Raw genomic sequence first — 20,570 nt, 5'->3', positions numbered from 1 at the left:
GTGGAAATCCTAAGTGATTTTCAGAAAAGTTAACCTCTGACCTTGGGGTTAAGGTCAGCGGGATTTGAACTTATCTGAGGTTTCTAGTAGGTGCATCGTTGGTCTGAATTTGAAAATCCTATGTCGCCTCATTCTGGAGTTCATTCACAAACTTGGTATTGTCGTCCTCCCTGTGTTTTGACGACAATACCCCGTGAGCCTGTCAGAGCTGAGGGCTAAATCAGTTGATGATGGAGAGGGGTACCAAAAAAAGGATAATATATGCAGTAGTATTCTGCTGGTTCAGAAAATGATTCGTGTCAAAACATTACCAGTTTGTCCGTGATTCTCATCCTTACTTTCTAACTTCAGTCACCAGGGCTGAGAACCGTTTCTCCCAGACATACATCTTGATTATCCTTATGCCAGACACCACTTCATTCATGATACGGATTCTGCTGTCAGTAAGGACTGCTGTTTTGCTCCTGCCAAAAAACAACAACAAAAAACTCCACAACATGTCATTGAGGCCGCTAGTTTTCCTAATGATACATTATAAATAACATATTAGTGCATGAGAAAATAGACACAGTCATTGAACATTGTTAAACAGGCCCTGTCATGGTCCTGGGTTTGGACTCAGGTTTCTGAGTTTGGAACTTGTTTTAAAATGTTTTTAGATTCATAGGGAACATTTAGTTCTTAGTTCGAATCTTTTTAGTTCAAGTTCCTATTTCTGTTGGTTGGGTTGTTCTTCATCGTTTGATTTTCTTTGATTCATTCTTGTTGGCTCTTGTTCCCTTATTTCCTCTCCTTGTTTTTAGTTTGTCATATTGAGTGTTTCGGTTATTCATTCCCTGTTTTATTTTGGTTGTCATTTGTTTCTTTTTTTGACTTTTTTGACTCAGTCGTCTGTGCCCTGTGCCAATCTTTCTATAATTGAAACCGAGTTGGGAAGAACTCTGCAGAAGTTCTGTAAAATAATGTGCCCACAGTAAGAAAACGAGAGAAACAGAAGGTTTTCTGTGTATTAACAAACACTTCCTGCTTTATAATTACAGGAGAGTCTGGGCAATGAGCTACCAGAACATTTTGTGTAATTTCAAACATTTCTTACAATTGAATTTGTGCGAACATGTCTTTCATTTACTGCAGCAACATTTCTTTAGAAAAGAAAAATCACAGCGCCACTCGTCCAGCCTGCTTAAGATCAAAGTAAGTTGTATGTGGCCCTCAAGGTAAAATGAGTTTGACCTCCTTGGTTTACGAAGTACCAGAGGAGGGCAGCAATGCACCTTTGTGTCTAAAATCCAAGAAGAAGTCTGGCAGTCTGCCTGTTTAACCACCTTTGTATGTCTCAGTTCGGGTTTTGGAATTTCCTGGATTAGTCTTTTTTGTGTGTGGATATTTTGGAGCTTGTGAACATCGGGCTTCTACTTTAATAAAAAGGTGTGTTTTACATTTGCCCAATTTGCCTCCGAGTCCTGCAGTCGGGTCTTGTTTCTTGCTGGATGTTGAGAGGTCTATAGATTGAAAGATCCATGTACTTCTCCAGTTATCCTTTACCTGAAGATGCCGAAGAGTTTTCCAAACCAGGTCTGTATCGGCATCATAACTGCAATTGTTGCCACACCTGCCAGGCACGAGGGGCCGATCTCATACCAAAGGAAAACGATGATCACCATTGCTTGCAGAGGTCCCGCCCACAAGTAGTGCAGTCTGAGTGTAATCTGTAGAGGTCATTATAAATGACATTTTGAAAAGTGTGTGACATTTGGAAGTGGCGGTCACAACTTGGATAAAACTGTCAGTCACCATAAGGAGCCTGTAATGTAAGCAAACATAGATGCCCAAGATTTGGAGAAATGTGCTAATGGTCAACAAATTTTAGGAATACTTAAGGTGTCTCAATAAAGTGTTGGGTAACTACATGCCGATAGAACAGCTTTAAGATGCTTGTGATTTTCGTGTGACTGCAATCACCCTCACATGTTAATCAGTCGTGTCAGGCTTTAAGCTATCCCAAAAATGATTCCTTTGTGGCATTAACAAAATAGCCGCAGACTTGCTTTTAATGCCTGACTGCAGGTAACCAGTGTGGATGAGCATGTTTCATTTGTGGAAGTACAGATGTTTTATTCAGATGCCTGCCTAATATTTTTGAAAACAACTTCCTGTGAATTAGACAAAAGTAAACTTAATTGTCCTACCCATACAAAAATTGCCTATATACATCCTTATGACATAGCTAGCTATCAGTGGAAGGTTTGCTCTCAGTCAATCTCATTGGTTAGAAGTTATTGTGAGGTCTTGTATTAGCTCAAAATCAGTCATCTTGTGATGCCACCGTCTGAACAGGGACTCGCCAGACCTTATGCTCTATAGATGGTGTGCTGTAATCCTGGAAGTGGACAGAAATGTTTCGTCATACAATAAATGTGATCTCTCTGGACAACTTTGTATTGATTTGCTTCCAGACCTCTTCCCTGCCCTATATATAACATCAAGCAGAGGGTCAAGAGTTCAGATTTTTCATCTTTATCATTCTCCCGTGGCAAGTTAGTGTAGTAACTTTTAAATAATATCTAAAAAAAACAAAACTGTATTTACCACAAATACCCATCTACTCAAATACCTAAGGAAAAAAGGTTTCAAAGGGTACATCCAGGTTAGCCCTCTGTCCTTCTGTTGTCTCGGTTACAATTCTCCAAATGTAGTTTCGAGTTGGTTCTTGACCCTTACAAATTTAGGTCATCTGTTGCCTTACCTCATCAAAATGATTAACATCATTTGAAAGTAGGTTCACTATTTGACCGGTGGTTGTTCGTCCGATGGATTCAGTGCTGAGACCAAGAGCCTGATGAGAACATTTTTACTTAACAGCTTGAAAATTTTACAAAATTATTCTGAGAGTTGTGAGCTCAAAAATCTGCATCTCTTGTGCAAATTTTCTGAATCTTCACTGACCTTCCTGTAGATCATGTGACACATAGCCACTCTAATCCTCATGCCTGTTCTTTGGACATGATAGTAGTAGAGATGTTGGAGGATAGTCAGTCCAAACGTGGAGATGGACATCGCAGCACCGTAAACATACGCCATGCAAAGACTCCTCTGATCATCTGGGTGATAATTCTCAAAGAAAAGGATTATTTTTCCCAGAAGAAGTGGCTGGATCACTTTGATTGCCTCCTTTACGACAAAGACAATAAATACATAATGGAATATGCAAACAAGCTTCACTCTATCCATTACTAGTACTTGATGTGGTAAATTGGTTCAAATATCTGCTAGTAATACAATAATACAGTAAAACTACAGTATTCCTTTTTATTTTAGCTCATCTGAAATAATATGGCCAGAAAACCGCACAAAATCTCAAATACGACCTGTGCATGAATGATTGTTTTAACACTGGTGCCAATTGTAAATATTCACAACATACCAGAAAAAATTCAAATAGGCCGGCTAATGCATAGGACTTTCCATAGCACTTTATAAGAACCCTGGAGAGCTGCGGCTTCCGTAGTTCCTTTGAAGCCTTTTTTACTTCCTCGTTCCAACATCTGCAAATCAAATGAATTTATTAGTTGAGCCCAGGATTTATAAACACATTTCCAACAGAGGTGCTTTACTATTTTATGAAAATTATTTGCATTGGAATTTGATGGCAGCAACATATCTCACAAAGTTGGGACAGGGCAAGAGAAGGCTGCAAAGGTAAGTGGCACTAAAAAGAAACAACTGGAGGACTTTGACGCTAATTAGGTTAATTAGCAGCAGGTCAGTAACACAATTATCAGACCCTCGAAAGCACTTGATATTACAAGCAGCGGCAGGTTGACAGAATGGCAATCCACACTATAAAAAAATAAAATATTAACTTGAAACAAACAGACATGTTTCTTAACCAGCACCACTTCTGGTTTTGTCACATTAGCCTTTTGCTGAAGTACCTCTGCAGCTCCTCTCCCAGGGTTTCAGACCGATCCTCCGGAAGGACACTGTACATGTCACTTCTCTCGAGCCTGTGTTTTTGGCCAAGCTGTAACAGGGGGTTTAACCAACTGAAACAGAAAAAAACAAACCATTTCCATCTGGCAGAGAGAAATACAAATCACTGTGGTTTAGAAAAGACATATCTAAGCTGACTGTGAATGTCTGAACTATTTGTGATTAATGAGTTATTTGGAGAAACAGTGTTTTTAGTGATGGACTTGGAGGATCTCTTAAAGCTAATGCTGTTCACACATCAAATATCGGCCACGGTCCCGGAAGAACATTTAAAATTACAATGTAAATTCACAGGTATCCAGCTTCTTGAATTAATAAGCAAGTGATGATGATCAGTGTATGAATAACTTAAGCACAGGAAAGCAACTGGTGCTGAAAGAAAAAGACAGCTCGTTGAGGCTGGCTGTGGGAATGAATCAATCTGCATACGCTGACTTCACACTGCAGTCCAGAGAAACGAATGACTACACCCACTTCTATATAGTCTATATATAAACCTTTAAAAAAGCAGTGTGTACGACTTAGGGCAGCTAGTGGTGAAGTTGCAGATAGCAAACAGCTGCTCTGGCCTCGCCTTCATCTTCCAAGCAAATAGGAATACTTGCTGTGACTGCTAAACATGTTAAATGTCGTCTGTGAAACGAGAGAGGGCCCTGGTTTGTTTCTCTGTAAAGCCTTACAGAGTTCACTGAAGTCACTTAGTGAGCTCATTGCAATGGTCTCATCAGTTTTCTCCAATAAAAAGAAACGGCTGATTAAACTAGATGTGCAATAAAGAACGTGTTTTAACTTCTATTTGCATGAAAGCTTTTCAAAAAATACTTGAGAGCCTCAGACTTTGTGAGAGCATCAGTTTGCACATTGGGACTGGACCAAGACGTACATCGGAATGCCCGTAGGGGGTATATCACGTGATGTTCTTTAAGTAACCGACACATATTTGTTATGTACAATATGTACAAGCCCCTATGCGAAGGGGAAGCCTATATTCAGTCACCTATGGAATATGGACAGTTTACATTTGACATTTATAGAACGATTAACTTACACTCTCCCTGTAGATATAACGGGCCTTTTTTAAAAGCCCACTTTAAAAAGTTTCACTAAACTGTCTCCACCTGTTCCCAGGTGTGAATGCATAACAAGAGGCGGAGTGTTTAACTAAAGTAGAAATGAGCCTAGTGAGCTTTCTGAACCTCCAATGGAAAAAAAAATCTATGGAAATAACCGCGTACATGTTTGAAATAAAATAACTGTCATTTAATGTCACGGACAAGTGTTTAAGTCGGCATTTTCAGTGACAATTTCACGTTACAAAACAAATCTGAACGAGTTGCACTTTAACGTACCATTTAAGCAACGCCTATAGTCAGATACAGTTATGAAAGTGCAATATCGAGGGCCCCGGTTTTCACGTGTGTTTCCCCCTACTGATCCCCACGTGCAGTAGCTGGTGTGTGAGGACAGCGCGAGCACCTGGAGTCTGGGCCGTCTTCAAAGTTCAAAAGACAACTTCGTCCAAATGACATCAAACTTCACTGTTTTCACTCCATCTGTCCATTTTATGCCAATATGTCCATGCAAATAGTGCAGAGAGTCTCACCGGGATGCATAGTGGCATTATACAATAGGACGTCACATCAGGGCTGCTGAGTTTAGCAGACTACAGAGATTCTGTCCCTATACCAAAGCACTATGTTACTTAAGTTTTGCATCTTGATGAGACACCAGCAATGCACAGAGACAGCTGCTCTAACCAAGTAAAGACCCATCTCTCACTTAGACAGCTAAACTGAAGCCATAACCTCTGTTGTGATGACACAGCACTGTCAGATCTCATTTTGTAAAGATGAGAGTCAGGATTTAGTTTCTTCTTAAATCAGAGCCAAGAATTAAATACCTTATAACAATATCAACCCGAGACAACTTTGCCAAAAGTGTTACAAATGTATGTGATATGATCCACAAATCTGAACTAAGTGTACACCGTGATTTGTGTGTAACTTTTGAGGGTTAACAAATGAGCGCTCCAGTCCACACACAGACATGCACCTGAACACATTGCGATCATTTGCGCACAACTTTTTAAGTTCATCATTTTCTCTTTGACAAAGGTTCCTGTGAGCACACGTAACGTCCCTGCTGGTCGCTTACAAAACCTTAAACGTATGCACAAGAATCGTTGATACCTACAGATTGCGTCACATGCCCGGGAGAGGTTCTGAGACGACTGTCAGGCGGCTGCTTCTCACAAATCCAAAAATCTAAGCTACGTTCAAGGCCCAGTGGAAAACGGAGACATCTGGATTTCTATTGTATTTTTTTCTAATAAACAGATGGGTTCATCTCTCCACTAGAAAACACAGATATTATTTTATTCTTTAAATAAGCTGCCGCTACATGCTGGATGTTCATCTGCTGGGAAAAGTCAGTCAATGCTCAGTTCGTTTCTGCTCTGCCCGGTTAGATAAACCCTGGAGACGAAACAGCGGAAGCCAGATGTTCCTTTTTTTTTTACTGTGACTTGAATGCAGCTTAGATTTGTGGTTTTGTGTGAGGCTGGCTGAGTCAAAGTTGTGCCAAAACCCCACGTCGGCATGCGACGTGATTTGTGCGTGCCAGGCCATTCGTGCGCATTTATAGTTTGTAAGAGAGCGAGGGGGCGGTTACACGTCGGTTTAGACATGCGTGTGCACAGGAAGCTTCTTCAAAGAGAAAATGATCCGATTTGTGAAGCCGAACTTAAGGCGTTGTGCAGAAACGAGCAGTATTTCTTCAGGTTTGGATGCACAGATTTGATAAATGGTTCTACGTGTGGTCAAGATACATGCAACTGTGAGCCCTCAAAGGTTACACACAAATCACTGTGCACATTTAAAAAGCTTGTTTTGGGCTTGTAGGCATTTAAAACACTTTCTCTCTATGCAAAGATCATCAGGTTTACACTGCAGTGTCAGATAATGTTCTTTAAACTGATTCATATCATATCTAACAGCTGCAGAGGTACAGAAGACGAAATATACATTTGTATTTTTTAAACGCTTCCTTTGTCTGCTGTTGTTTTTAATGGCCTGGTCCTTCTTGGTTTCCAAAGGGATGCTTTGCCTTCTTTACTTTTGTCTCTAAAAGATGCCCCAAAGGTGTTTCACTTGTTTCAAGTCAGGCAACACACCTCTCCAGGTGAGTTTTTCTTTTGCCTGTATTAGAAACACTCGTGAGTTTTGCCGACATGTTTTGCTTTGTCATCATCTCTTTTCTGGAGGATTCTGGCGACTCGGTCATCTCGTTAGCTTCTGGTATACGTTGAGGCATTCATGGTGCCACCTACCAAAGACACCTCCTTCATGCAGCCTCATAAGATAAACTCCTACCCCCACATCTAATATTCTCCAAATATTCATCAAGTGTCTTTTCATGTTTTATTTCTTTTGTTTTTTGGATTCCCATCGCACACAACATGAGTGATCGTGTCACCAACTCTCACAGAAATTTGCAAATCCACTTTTGGCCCTTGTGCTAACTAAGAAACAGTCTTTAGTGTCATTCCTGCACATCTTAGATAGTTCAGCTCAGTTCTTTTCCATGTGGACACACGGTGGACACAACCCATTAACAAATACTGACAACGCTTTGGTGTCCGAGCATTTCACAGGCCAGAAGAAAGTCCCCTGCGTTGCAGTATGCATGTGTTTGTTGCAGTGTTTCAGCTGTGGAGCAGTTTTTAACTTTGAAATACCGCAGTTACTGAACACACATCTCTGTTGTATTCTGTACTCACTCATGCAAAGCCATCAGCAGAGGGCGCTCAGAGCCCATTTATGAAACATACTTCACTTGCTGTCATTCTATCAACAAATTACTCAGCAATCATTCATATTTTCATTTTCAGAAGCCATGTTGCTCTCTCAGAAGAATTAAGAAGCTGATGGGAGGATCCATGGGAGGAAGTGGGTGAATACAGCATGTATTCACTTGTCGATCCATCCCTCAGATGCAGTATAAACGTATAAATGTAAAGGAGCTGCAGCTTCATTGTGGTTATTTGGGATAATTTTATATTTGAATCCAATAAGGTTTTTAATTTGAACAAATATGATGCTAACACTTTCATTCCAGCAGTAAATTAAGTCTGGAAAAGTCAGACTTGCATTTTTACTCCAACCTAAATGGTTAAAAAAAAAAAGAGAGAAATCTATTAACTAGTTTCTCGTTTGAAGCGTTTACCTGAAGCTCTCTGAGCTCTCCACATCACAGCCTGCTTCTATTGGCTGTCCATGTGCACGTCAGCAGTCACTGCTGCATCCTGAGCCCCAGCTGTTGCTGTGTCACATCTTTTTTACACCAGGGGCCGAGGCTTTGGTTGACCTAGTTGCTGAAAAGCCCATAAGGCAAAGTCAAAAGCAAACTACAGATTACACACAGAGAGAATGAAGTGTTTTGTAGCATGAATTGATATTTATTGGTTTGGAGAGGAGTCTGTTTCTTTCTTTCTTTCATGTGGTTTTAATAAGTTGTACGACCAACAATGCTGACTTTGTGATTTCAACCACGGGACATACTGTGTCAGTCAACTTCAGTATTAAAAGTACACAGAAGCATCACATCAAGTCCACCTTAACCTTTACAACACCAATGTGGACTAAGTGGCACAAATCAGATACTGCATATTTGAGAGTCTTAAAACCCTTTTCCTGTATCCCATGTCACATTTAGGTGAGCTCTTCGTTGGACCTACTTTTCTTGTACAACAGCATCATGAATTCATCTGAATCGGTTTCCATTCAGTAAGAGAACGTTTGTATTTTCCAGATTCCAACAGATAGCAGACAGTGAAGGCAGCCATGCTCACTGTCCACTTGAGTCTTTGACCTCATTCTGTGGTAGACTGAGCAGTTCCTGGATCCTCTGCATGTCCTTATTGGTTTCCTCCACCTGAGAGCTCACATTCAAGTTGGAAATCAGCTCATCCGTCAACTGCAAACGGGCTGTCCTTTTATTGGAAACACCAGCTCTGATTAACCAAGAAGCATCAGGATAAAATGACACTTTGTATTTATTTCTGATACCTTATTTCTTACCATTCTGCAAGCTTGTGCTCATACAGTTCCCTGCGCTCTCTCCTGCGCCTCTCTCGGATCGTCTCTCCAGTCAGGGACTGCAAGGCAATGACCAGAGCACCAACCGGAATCCTGTGTAGAAGTCAGTGTGTATAACTGTAACTGTGATGCACACTTTTACACAGATCAGTTCATCAGATAGTCTATGTTGTATAACATAAAACATATCAGATGCCAGTTCAATGGAAGCATCGACCCTGTAATAACTTCCTTAAACAGTTTCTACAGCTGCTGCGGCCCAGCTTCTCCGAACCCTCCGCACTTTCCACTCACACCTCTACGACATGAATAAGGAAACCATAATGGTTAAAGATCTGGAGCGTGATGTGCTTTGCAATTAGCTGCCTGCTTTCATGCCGCCCCTTCTGCCCCAGCTACACCTGGCGTAGCCGTGGCTGGAGCCATTTGCCCACATCAAATGCTCCAGGTGGCTGGCCACTGAAGCAGACAGTGAGAGGAAGAGGAGGAGGGAGCAGTGCTAGTGGAGGGCCAACTGGAAGTATGGCTAAGCCATTATGGAGTTGACCACAGGGATGATCCAAACTAGACCCTCCTCTGTTACACCATCAAAGGCAACACACTCAATTTGCAGTTATACAATCTGCATTTAGCTGTGTGCGCTCAGCTGAAAGGACGAGCGAGGCTAAAGTGGGCCAGGCTGTGAAGATGAGACAGAGGATGAAGCACCTCCAAGTCTACATCAGACCACGGTAGAAGGACACAAGAGGCTGGAATAACACCGATGGTATAAAAGGAGAAGGGCAGCTGCTGCCTTGGCCCGTCTCCTTGGTTCAGTACCCAAAACACTGTCCTCTGTGGTACACGAGTCCCTCTGGCACCACGAGCAGATTTGGAAGGGAGTGGGGAGGAGGAGGGGGGAGGTTCAGCTGGGTGACAGAGGGTTGCTGGGAGGGGCGCAGCTGGCTGCCAGAGTGCTCACTGACTTCGAGCACACAGGCATGAATGTAAATACACACACACATACACGAGAAGGCATGCATGCATGTCAAAAAGTAAATACACAGCATCTGATAATAGAAGTCAGCTCAGTACTGAGGACTGAGCATGTTCTATTACATCAGATGGAAAAAAAGTTTAACATGCACTGTTGGGACTGGAAGTCAAAGAATTCTTGTAGAAGCAGAAGCCAGCCTTACCCCAGCACTGCTCCGATCACCGAGCCCGCTACCAGCCCTCTCAGGCCCAGGTTCAGTCTGAAAAGGCCTACAGTCACAGCTGCTCACATACAGAGTTTCATCATTTCAATGTGCAGGAATTTGTACTGGACATGTTGAAAGAACACTTTTATTGTCAAGCAATAATTAAACATAGATTCTGGGTGTAACTGAACAGGCGTGTCACATTTTAATATCATCACATACGGTCCTATTTTAGTGGGCATTTATTATAGAAATAACTGAAAACAATCACAGTTGGAACTACAACCCGCAGGCGCCCTGATCAGATCACGTGACTCACCTCCAGCTGCAACATACTGGCTGACTGCGTCTTTGTCTTGGTACACGGAGAGTCCCGTGCTCACAGAACTACACAGGGAGAGGAAACGCACACGATGTTGAGTCAGTGAGGCCAAAACAAACTGACCGAGGTATGCTAGCAATGTTAAAGCACTCGCATCCAATAAACATCTGCACATTGTTTATGTGACATTCAGCATTCTGTGCATTCTCCTGTTATTAATACTCCAGATCCACAAGCTGATTTGATCCCTTGTAAAAGTAACACTACACACACTTTCCTCACATGCTCCACCTGTTTTTTGTTTTTGTTTACCTGAACAAGGTAACTATCACAGCCACTCTCCAGCTCCATCTCCATCCATATCTTATAAACCCCCGGATAGCTGCATTGTGTGCTGAGCGCTGACAGACAGAACAGGCACAGACAGACTTTTACTTTTATTTGCAGCATTATTCTCAATGCTCCACTTCAGACCCCATAAATAATAATTCAATTAAATAAGAAACTATGACATCACAATATTAAAGCTGAACACAGACATCATTCATGGAACATTTGCACCCAAAACCACAGCAGATATGGTTTTAAAGGCACAGATTTCACTTACCACTGCGTCCACACGATTAGTGTATAATTCTGCCTGGCTGACTTGGATATATCTCTCCCTGGCGTGGCGAGCTGCTGGCAAGCCCCCATAGACAAAGCCTGCAAGTGCACCGAGAGCACTGCTGTTTACAACATTGGTGATCTCCTCTGGGTATTTCTGAGTCACACTAAACAGGGACGAGAATGTTCCTTGTAAGTTTAAAGCCAGTAATGAGTGAACTTGTTACATTAGAAGCCATTAGAGCAAAAAGCCTTTGAAAACTAAAGGATGCTGCAAGTTTAGTTAAATAATCTTAACTCATCAACTACATGATTCACGATGAATTCGACACCACAGTGTCTACATATACACAAAGACCTTTTCAAAAACACCAAGACACAAACAAGTGAAACAATGTAACAATAAAACTAACTCTCTGTCAAAGAGATCTTTGATGCGCTCCCATCCCGTGCTCGGGAATTCTGGCTTCCCGATGTTTTTCGGGAGGCTGCTGGACGAAGGGATAGCTACAGGAGCAGTACTGGTGAAGGAAGAGGATGATGAGGAGGAGGAAGAGGGCATCTGTGCAGGCTGGGCAGCAGCCACATCAGCTGCGTGAACCCTGGGGAGCAGAAAGCAGAAGAAAGGAGGCCTGGCCTGGCACGCTGGATGAAGCCCTGCAGTTGGCCGGTGCTCAGCGTGCCCTGAGGGGCTGAATCTGCCAGTCGTCTCTGCAGGGCAACGCTTGTCCTGCGCGGCTCTGGATGCATCACGCTTCAGCTGCTGATGTGCTGCAACAGGGAGAAACACATGGTCACGGGCTGAGACGCCACACTCGCCGCCTCAGCTCAAGCTCCATCCTCAAAACCAAGAGCCTCGAGGCGAATGAAGGCTTGGCAGTGCTGCACAGGCTGTTTGACTAAGCAGCTGTTGAATTCTACAGTCCTATCAACAGAAACTGGGAAAATAGGACTTTTTTCCTCCCCCAACTGTAAAATACACTATTGATCTCTCAGAGCACAAAACCTCAGATCTGCTAATCAGGATGTGTCAACTGCTCCGGGGTCAAAGGTAAAAATAAAAGGTCACAGTAACCTTATCCTGCCTGAGATTTTTTAACCAGAGCACAAACAGTAAATATATAAGGAAATATTCACATTTATTGAACCATCCACAGTAGAAGAAATAAGATTATGAGTCTGAGTCTGTTTGCACCAAGGCGCGAAACAATCAAGCTGTATTTGAGAGGAAACAATACTATTTTACAATTTTGTTTATCTAAACAATTTGAATGAACCTAACCCTGTATTTTCACTCCTGCTGTAAGACTATGGAGTGGCCACTCAATGACACAAACTCTGATGGCAGCAACTCAGTGCATTCAGGCATGTGGATCCTGACCTGCTGAAGTTCGAACTCAGCATCATAATGGGGAGGAAAGGGTGGTGTGAATGTTTTAGAAACTGCTGATCTACTGGGATTAGAAAGGTAGATTCCTCTGTTGTGTCAATATGGACCAAAGTTGTTTCCAGCACCTTTGTGAGTCAATGTCACAAAGAATTGAGGTAGTTTTAAAGGCAAAGTGGGTCCAACACAGTTCTAGCTGTTGTATCCCCTCAGTAGGGAGAAAAATGCAGAAGAAAAATGGCTTTGGTGATTGATTTGATTGTGTTGTTTTAACCCAACAAGGCAGAATATTTTTAATAGCATTTAGGCTGTGTTCATCTGAAATGGGTGTTTGTTTATGCAGAACCTTATACAGAGGACTATTTGGATTATTTCTGGCGAGATTTTATTAATAACAATTAATTTTTTTTTTAAGCCAGTGTGCTGGTGGATAAGTGATGCCACATAACGCTGTCTCTTCATACAGTGCTCCTGTCAGGTCAAACTGTGCATGTGCTGTTGCTCAGCACGTTATTTATGACAAACAGCACAGTTTTACGTAACAGCTCCCAAAACGCGACACCGGTTTTCATTACGGTCGGTTTTATGCTCCTCGTTTGTTCAAACACTGGTGTGCAACAACCCCTCGTATGGTTAGCATGCTGTTAGCCTCTGACACATCACAGCAGGTGCAAAACAACTTACTTGAATCCCTCTGAAATGAACCGCTTGTTTTTACAAAGACGTGCCGTTCCGATTAATGTACGAAAATACAGATATTTGTTTTTCATAATGCCCTTCAGAAGAGCGCTTTACTACAGTTCCCACATAGTCCACCGGCGTCCAAACCTTTCACCCCGGCCAAGACTTACAGCTGAAAGACTTGAAAATAGCGCCGCCTATCGCTGGAGGACTAACACAGTTGCTGTTACCGTTGCTGACACAACCGGGTGGTTTAAGTTTATGATGGGTTATTATTATATAGTTATTTAGTTAAGGGGTAAAACCTTAACTAAATACAGCGGGCACACGTGAATATTATTTATACATACATACATACATACATACATACATTTACAGCAAGAGACAAAAACAAAAGCGTGACAAAGACAGTGTTAAAAAGTTTTAACCAGTTTATTGAGATAAAAACAAACACTATGACCAGACACATCATCTCAGCTTCTTTTTTTCCTCAAATAACCGAATACTACAACATATTCAACATGATCATGTATCAGTTACATCATCTATAATGTCTTGATTTCAAGGCAGCTTTATCAGAAATGGTAAACAAAGTGGTTACTCTGAATATTATTGCTCACTGCTGGCACTTTGTGTAAAAGAAAGTGTCCTTCTATCTATGTTATAAAATCGATGGCGGTGAAATGTAGACTGATATAGCTAATGATTTGCATTCCGGTTATCATGAAACTTAGTAAAAGTCTAGTTTTTCCAGTTGCCCAGTAGAGGGCAGTCTAACAAAACTTATCTTTAGCAAAGCTTTGCAATCAACTTCACTGGTGGCAAAGAAGAAACTCTACTACCACACGATCCTCAGACGTTCATCTTACCAGTTTTAGCCACTACTTTAATGTCTGGTAGGTGGACTACACATTATTTTCTGTACTAAACTGTACTAAACATAGATTCATTTAATATCAAACTATTTGTTGTTCATTAAATTTTTCCAACATGGTAAACCTGGTATCCTTAACTACCACTTAATAATTACACATCTTTTGTAAATATCTGAACACCTGTCGTCCATTTCCATTACAGCTTTCAATGACTTAAAGACAGGAATGCATTATATTTCCATTATGATCCTGTCCTGGAGAATTAAAGTTTTCGTTTCAATAAAAACAACTGTCAGACCAATCTAGGAGCCCATCAGTAGGAGTAATTGCTCTTTTGCTCTCTACATGGACAAGTTACCTGCATGCAACCAAAGTTTGCTCAAAAACCCAGATCTGGACAACAAAACACAAACCAGAAAGCTTCTAGTACCAAAATTCTTGCCTCTCGCCTACAGAGTCTAAATATTCACATGTAATCTAGTTATAAAAGTTACTCCCAAACTGATATCCACCAACAATCCCTTGGATTTTCCTTTACATATACCCTTTACATTATGATTTCCACTAACCTTGATAATGTCACTATAATATAATCAAAATAACAATCACAGCTATAACTTTTTGACAAATAAAAATAAACTGATGTATAAAATAATGGATTGCCTCTTTAGTGGCTTAAAAACATGCGTTATAGTTACGCACTTGTGCTGGTTAGATGGATAACAGGCGCAAAAACAGTCGTCACATCTGGAAGTACTGAACTCATCAAACCAGAGTGATCAGTAAGGACTTTGGCACATAAGCCCCCTAGTGGCACCTGAAGATTCTTGCATTGCATTCTTGTGAAAGATTCTTTCACAAGAATGCATTGATTGAGGGATCCTTAGTGTACTCTTGCAAATGCTGGCTCTTTTAGAGAGACGTGTCAGTCACGTGATCTGATGGAGGAATATACACCACAGAGAAACAGTGTGCACACTTTCCCCCTCTTTCAAAAGATACTGATAGAATCTTGTGGGCACAGATTAATTACTGGCAGCATCTACAGTCAGCTGCTTGTACAGCTGTGTAATCTAAGCCCACTAACTGGTGGACATGTGGGTCATTGTGTGGTCCACACTGGTCTCAAACACTGTAATAAACACAAATATATGAAGACAGCGTTAAAGCGTCAGACTTCAGATCAGTAAATAAAACCAGAATACTAACAACATGACACAGTGCTGCTTGAAAAGAAACCGTACGCCCTGGTTCAGTTACAGTCAGAATCTTCACAGTCTGGTCCCACACAGTCTGTCTTACAGCTCTGTTTTGCTGGCTCGGTGGACTATCTGGTTGTAGCTGTTCTTTCTTTGGGGTTTGTAGGTGAGAAGCTGGCTGAACATGGTCAGAAGTCTTTCCCAGTAGCAGGAAACATCTTCCATTCGCAGGTGGTTGAGGATGAATTCCTTCCCCCTGTAGAGAGGTTGGGAAGCAGAAAAGTCACGTGATGCTGGGAGAAGGTTATCGCAGCTACTCCTGCTCAATCATGAAGTTCTGATCTCTCACCTTGTAGCTATTTCCTGCGCGATAGCATCGTTCTCTTTAACAAACTGGAGCAGCTCCCTGAGGACACAGAGTGCAGACACATTTATATTTGCAAATTCTTCCTTACTTGGCAAATAGTACTCTTGGGCGTGCATAGAATAGAGATATTTCAAAATAAAACCTGAAATAAAGTAACAAATAAAGTTTGAGAGCTCACTTTAAAATCCCCATCCAGCCTTCTTGTCAAGCTCTCTGGTTTGCTACAAGCTATTAGTTGTTTCACCAGCTTGTTGGCATTTATCCAAACGCTTTGGCTTGAAATATACAGTCAGCGTATCGCTATATGTTCACGGATGCAATTAAAATGTGTAAATTTGCACATTTACCTATATAACAAATTATTATTGTGTGTCATCAGGTTTAAATTGTCAAAGCTGGTTGTAAATACGTTCCTTTGTTCTATAAAAGGAATATAAAAGGCCTCACATTTTTAAATTGGACAACAGACAGAAGGCTACACACACACTGTATAAAGACTCTTTTTTTCCTCCATCCACGAACACAAGCTGCCATCTTCTTTTCTAAACCAAAGGGACGTCTTAACAAATACATTTAAACAACAAAACTAACGATGCACACACAGACTTCATCCACACGTCTGAGGACTAGAGATGTCACGATACCACTTTTTTATGTCCGATACCGATATCATAAATTTGGATATCTGCCGATATGAATCCGATATAGTGTATTTTTAATCAATAAAACTGTTTTTTTAATATCTTGCTGCATTTTGTATAAGTTCATACTGAAGTTTAAAAAAAACAAAAACACTAAAGCTATACCACAGCCACAGCCGCTCTATCACGTGACGCATACTGCTCGACGTGCTAAGGTTATGAGCTGAGTTACGCCGTGTTGCAAGTTTTGTGAGGTGCTTTTGTGATATTTAATGGATCGGATTACATTTTTTATTTCTCTCCGATATCCGATCCAGTAATTTAGGTCAGTATCGGACCGATACCGATAGTAATATCGGATCGGTCCATCTCTACTGAGGACACAAGCTGACCTACCTGAGATCCGACAGATCCTGCCTGACTGGGATGTAGTGGACCCAGGGCTTGAGCTGAGGGTAAAAGAATTCCTGCCATTCGTCTCCCACGTGAAACACCAAGGAGCCGCACAGGAAGAGATGTTTGAAGCGAAAACTTGCTGCCACACCACGGAAGTTGAACAAATACCTGCAGGAGATTGGAAAGAAGTCATCCGTTAGACTGCATGGCACAACAAAGCTGCTGTACACTCAGCTATAGGACATGTCTTTATAAATGCTACTTTTGGCTGTTCTCATGCCACGAGGGTGTCGCCACAGCACCTGCAGCTCAATCCTTCTGTTTGCAATAAGCAGCCAATCAGAAGGAAGGTGGTTTAAAGAATTGGAGCTAAAAAGCCTTGTTTCAGACAGGTCTGCCTTTCATTTTATCCTCTAAGGCCCAGGATTTCAGGAGGATCATTCTGATTTGTAGATCACACAGAGCTGGGAAAGAGTATAATGGTTCCTCTTTAAATATGAATGAAATACAGGCAAAGTCAAGAGAATGAGCTCACTTGTATTTGCAGTGATCTACCAGGGGAATTTCCTTGGCAGGGGGTCTCCCAAGAGTATCCTAAAACGCAGCAAATACAAAAAAAGTCATTTGAAGTCAGTCTGATGGATTCCACTGTAAAAGTGACTAATATGTCCTATAACAATGAAATGATCGTATATAAGCAGGATCAATTTAAAAAGAATCTTACTGATTTCAGATTATTGCAAAATTCTGTGAGCTCAGTGTGGTGTCAGTGTGATTGACCTTCTCAGACTTCCAGGCTTGGTTCTTTGTATATTCTGCATCTACCAGCTCTGGAGCTTCTCTGGACAGAAGGATGAGAGGGTCGCGCTCAGGGCTGGTTCTACCAAAGAAAGAGCACAGTCCAGAAGACATGATTTAGAGTCCTACAGCTAGCTACACATATGATGTAAATGTATATGAAAAGAAAAAGAATAAAAAGAATTTCCATAGAGAGTTACACAAAGTGAACATCTTCACAACACTGACCTGGAACCTCTGAAAAATCCTTTAGACTCTTTCTTCTTCCATGGCCACTGTGCTGCAGAGCTAAAACACAACACATTATTAGCAGTAGTACTATTAGAAATGTTGTACGTTAAAATCAACATTTTTTATTTAATATAGAAAAGAGTGAAGATATTCTTTTAATAAGGATATGAAAAGGGACCACCTAAATGAATTCAAAGTATGGAGAACAACAGGTACAGCTCATGATCCGAGCCATACCACATCATTGTCAAACACGGTGGGAACATTGTGATGTCATCAGTATGGCTACCAGTGGAACACTAGTGTTCATTGATGGGACTGCTGACAGAAGCAGCAGGATTCCTCCAAATGCTGGAATATTATTATATTTAAGATTATGGTAGTTTGTCCAATTCACTTTGAGCTTTGAAAAATGCAGGACTGTGTATAAAAGTGACCGTCATTTCTAAATTACATTTCTAATTTCTTCAGTACACATAATTGGACAATGGTCCAAACTGTATGTTCACTAGTCAGCTCCTCCCCTCACTAAAGTGCAAACCTTACTTTTTAAGGTCATCCCTCATCAGATCCCATCTTCCCAGTCCGGTGGGGTAAATGGGCCACACAGCAGGTCCGCCTTCCCAAAATGTCCATGCTGGGTACATGATGTCGTTGTAGTCTGAGGTCTACTTAAAAAACAAACATCCACATTTCAAGAACACTTACTGCACTTAATAATAGTAATAACACATCCATGTGTACCTCAAAAACACTGCCCACATTCTGACCTTACTGAAAGAGAAGACTGGCAGGGTTGGCTGCACCCAGTGGGGGACTTGAGGGTAGTCTCTCACATTTACAACCATCTCTAAGTCAGGCAGCTTGTCAATCACCTCCAGTATGAAGTGCTCCACCCCACTGCACCTGAAAACAGGGAAGTGGCCCACATCATGTCATCGATACAGCTACCTGATGTTCAGACAAGTAACAATGACTTGTATCTGATCAATTTCTAAAAATCACACCAGGTCCTGCTTTACCTAGCAGGGAACATGCAGTTTTGCTCCCTGTACAGCTTGTGTCCAATGATCTGGTAGTGGGTTCCCACTCCTCTCTGAACCGTAGCAGCCATGACATCCTGTGAAATCCCCCCTTTAAAGGTCTGCAAGTCATGCTGTAGGACACTGAGAGAGACGGCAAAGTTCATATTATGCTTTAACTTACACAATGGGAATGAAGCGGTAAACATGCATGTGATCAGTATGTCAGATACTATACGTAGATCTGACACTTATTTCATAATAAAGAGGTTTCTAACAGAATGATCTTTTGCCTGGATTCAGTTCATATGCAAGAAAGATAAAGTGCACCAACCTTAGGTGGCAGCTACAGTTGACAGGTTCACATGGAGTGTACCCTTTAACAGTATCCGATATCCTTTCTTTAACTTTCTTCCACTGGTTGCCTGAAACATCACATATAAATGGAGATTTTGCTATTTTGTACCACATTTAATAGAGTCAAAATCATTCAGTAGGTCACAAAAGAGCCCAGCATCTAAAAAGAACTGCAGGCCTCACTTGACTCAGTTAAAGTCAGTGTTCTTGATTCAACGGGAAGAAAGCGAGTGGGCAGAAATGGCTCATTGCTGTAATTGATGGAACCATAAATTCTGCTCTCTACCAAAAGATCCTGAGTGACAATGTCTGGCTGAAGCACACCTATGCAGCAGGACAATGATCCAGTACACACCAGGAAGCAGGAAGTGTTGTTTGCCAGTCTGCCAACAAAGGAAATATTTAGGGAAGAACAGACGTGTTGTTTTTGATGTGTTGTATCTAACCAGATTCGCAGCTGCCTGTATGCCCTTTTTGTTTTCAGTCCCTTTTACTAATAACAGTTCAGATGTTCATTATTAATTTAAAAAAAAATCTACAACACAGATGTGTGTGATATTAAATTTGAAGAAACTTTGAAATATGAGTGGACACCTCGATTGTGCTGTTAAAGTTTGCAGCATATTACAGTCTTAGGCTTTATAAGGGCTTTATAAGGGGCTGAGAGCTTACTTTTGAGCTTCCCTTTGCTTAAGCCAGAGCATTTGCGCAATCCGTTAAAAGAGTCAACACACGTCGATGGAGTCTAAAGAACAAGGGAAAACCTACACGCGCGGCTGTTTCGCAGTTTGCAAGTCTCTAATTTACATAGAATCAATGTATTTGTGTAGGTTAGGTTTTTTAGAGCAAGCAGACCATACAGGTTAACAGCACTTCAAGTAACTCCTGCACGAAAACACTCTGTCATGTAATGGCTCGACTATAAATTATCGTACTGAATGTGAGTGTGAGAGAAAGAGCAAACTCTTACCCATCATTCATACCAACCTAAAAGTTAGCTGCTGGGCTAGTTAGCTAACACCGGTGAAGTGATGGTTGCCTATAGCGCCAGAAGTCATCTTAAAGAGCGACGGACAAATAAAAGCTCACTAGTTCTTTTTTTATAACAAATTCAAAAGGCGTTTAAAAATAGATTACCTGAAGCACCGGCCAAACACGCGTGAAAAACTTGCACTACTATTAAAATCCTCCACAACCAAAACCACTCCATTTCCCCTCTATCCTCCAGCTTTGTCTGACGAGGAGAATCTGCGCCGTTGTTATCTGCGGTCCGCTACTTCTGGCTGGGTTACAGTCATTACGGTAATGCTCGCAGTGAAATTCATTTGTTCGTTACCGTAAAGCTTAAAACACTGAGGGATTGTTGGTCTCAAATCTTCAGTTTGATAGATAGATAGATAGATAGATAGATAGATAGA

The 20,570-nt window shown here is 41.4% G+C and overlaps 2 protein-coding genes and 1 pseudogene across 3 annotated transcripts; all 3 read right to left on the bottom strand.

Annotated features, from left to right (window-relative positions):
- The window catches only part of LOC102209201 (multidrug resistance-associated protein 4-like), a 43,885-nt pseudogene extending 39,312 nt beyond the window's left edge, over window positions 1-4,573 (bottom strand).
- Window positions 4,574-8,426: 3,853 nt separating this feature from the next.
- On the bottom strand, window positions 8,427-11,829 carry timmdc1 (translocase of inner mitochondrial membrane domain containing 1). Its single transcript, XM_005744230.1, has 7 exons — window positions 11,612-11,829; window positions 11,200-11,365; window positions 10,905-10,993; window positions 10,590-10,657; window positions 10,268-10,346; window positions 9,072-9,182; window positions 8,427-8,983 (listed from the first exon to the last, which is right to left on the bottom strand). The coding sequence occupies exons 1-7, from the start codon at window positions 11,758-11,760 to the stop codon at window positions 8,839-8,841; spliced, it is 807 nt and encodes a 268-aa protein (XP_005744287.1). The 5' UTR covers window positions 11,761-11,829; the 3' UTR covers window positions 8,427-8,838.
- Window positions 11,830-13,715: 1,886 nt separating this feature from the next.
- poglut1 (protein O-glucosyltransferase 1) lies at window positions 13,716-20,413 on the bottom strand. 2 transcript variants are annotated; one of them, XM_005744228.1, is made up of 11 exons: window positions 20,290-20,413; window positions 19,130-19,220; window positions 18,796-18,939; window positions 18,544-18,679; window positions 18,320-18,441; window positions 17,771-17,830; window positions 17,525-17,624; window positions 17,280-17,338; window positions 16,745-16,912; window positions 15,690-15,746; window positions 13,716-15,596 (listed from the first exon to the last, which is right to left on the bottom strand). In XM_005744228.1, the coding sequence occupies exons 1-11, from the start codon at window positions 20,360-20,362 to the stop codon at window positions 15,440-15,442; spliced, it is 1,167 nt and encodes a 388-aa protein (XP_005744285.1). In that variant the 5' UTR covers window positions 20,363-20,413; the 3' UTR covers window positions 13,716-15,439. The 2 variants fall into 2 exon arrangements, with proteins under 2 accessions (XP_005744285.1, XP_005744286.1); XM_005744229.1 differs by lacking the exon at window positions 20,290-20,413 and adding an exon at window positions 20,123-20,252.
- Between the last annotated feature and the right edge of the window lie 157 nt (window positions 20,414-20,570).

This window comes from Pundamilia nyererei, unplaced genomic scaffold, assembly GCF_000239375.1.
Source record: "Pundamilia nyererei isolate P.nyererei 1_Seehausen unplaced genomic scaffold, PunNye1.0 scaffold00141, whole genome shotgun sequence".
In the NCBI taxonomy this organism is placed as follows: domain Eukaryota; kingdom Metazoa; phylum Chordata; class Actinopteri; order Cichliformes; family Cichlidae; genus Pundamilia; species Pundamilia nyererei.
The sequence above is the reverse complement of the archived record's forward strand: the minus strand, read 5'-3'. Positions and strand labels throughout refer to the sequence as shown.

Coding starts and splice junctions, on each gene's coding strand:
- timmdc1 (XM_005744230.1), bottom strand. CDS start 11,760: ATGCCCTCTTCCTCCTCCTCATCATCCTCTTCCTTCACCAGTACTGCT. Junction 11,366..11,611: donor AAAGATCTCTTTGACAGAGA/GTTAGTTTTATT, acceptor GTCCCTGTTTAG/TGTGACTCAGAAATACCCAG. Junction 10,994..11,199: donor CTAATCGTGTGGACGCAGTG/GTAAGTGAAATC, acceptor TCTGTCTGTCAG/CGCTCAGCACACAATGCAGC.
- poglut1 (XM_005744228.1), bottom strand. CDS start 20,362: ATGGAGTGGTTTTGGTTGTGGAGGATTTTAATAGTAGTGCAAGTTTTT. Junction 18,940..19,129: donor AACTGTAGCTGCCACCTAAG/GTTGGTGCACTT, acceptor CGTCTCTCTCAG/TGTCCTACAGCATGACTTGC. Junction 16,913..17,279: donor GTAGATCACTGCAAATACAA/GTGAGCTCATTC, acceptor AATCTCCTGCAG/GTATTTGTTCAACTTCCGTG.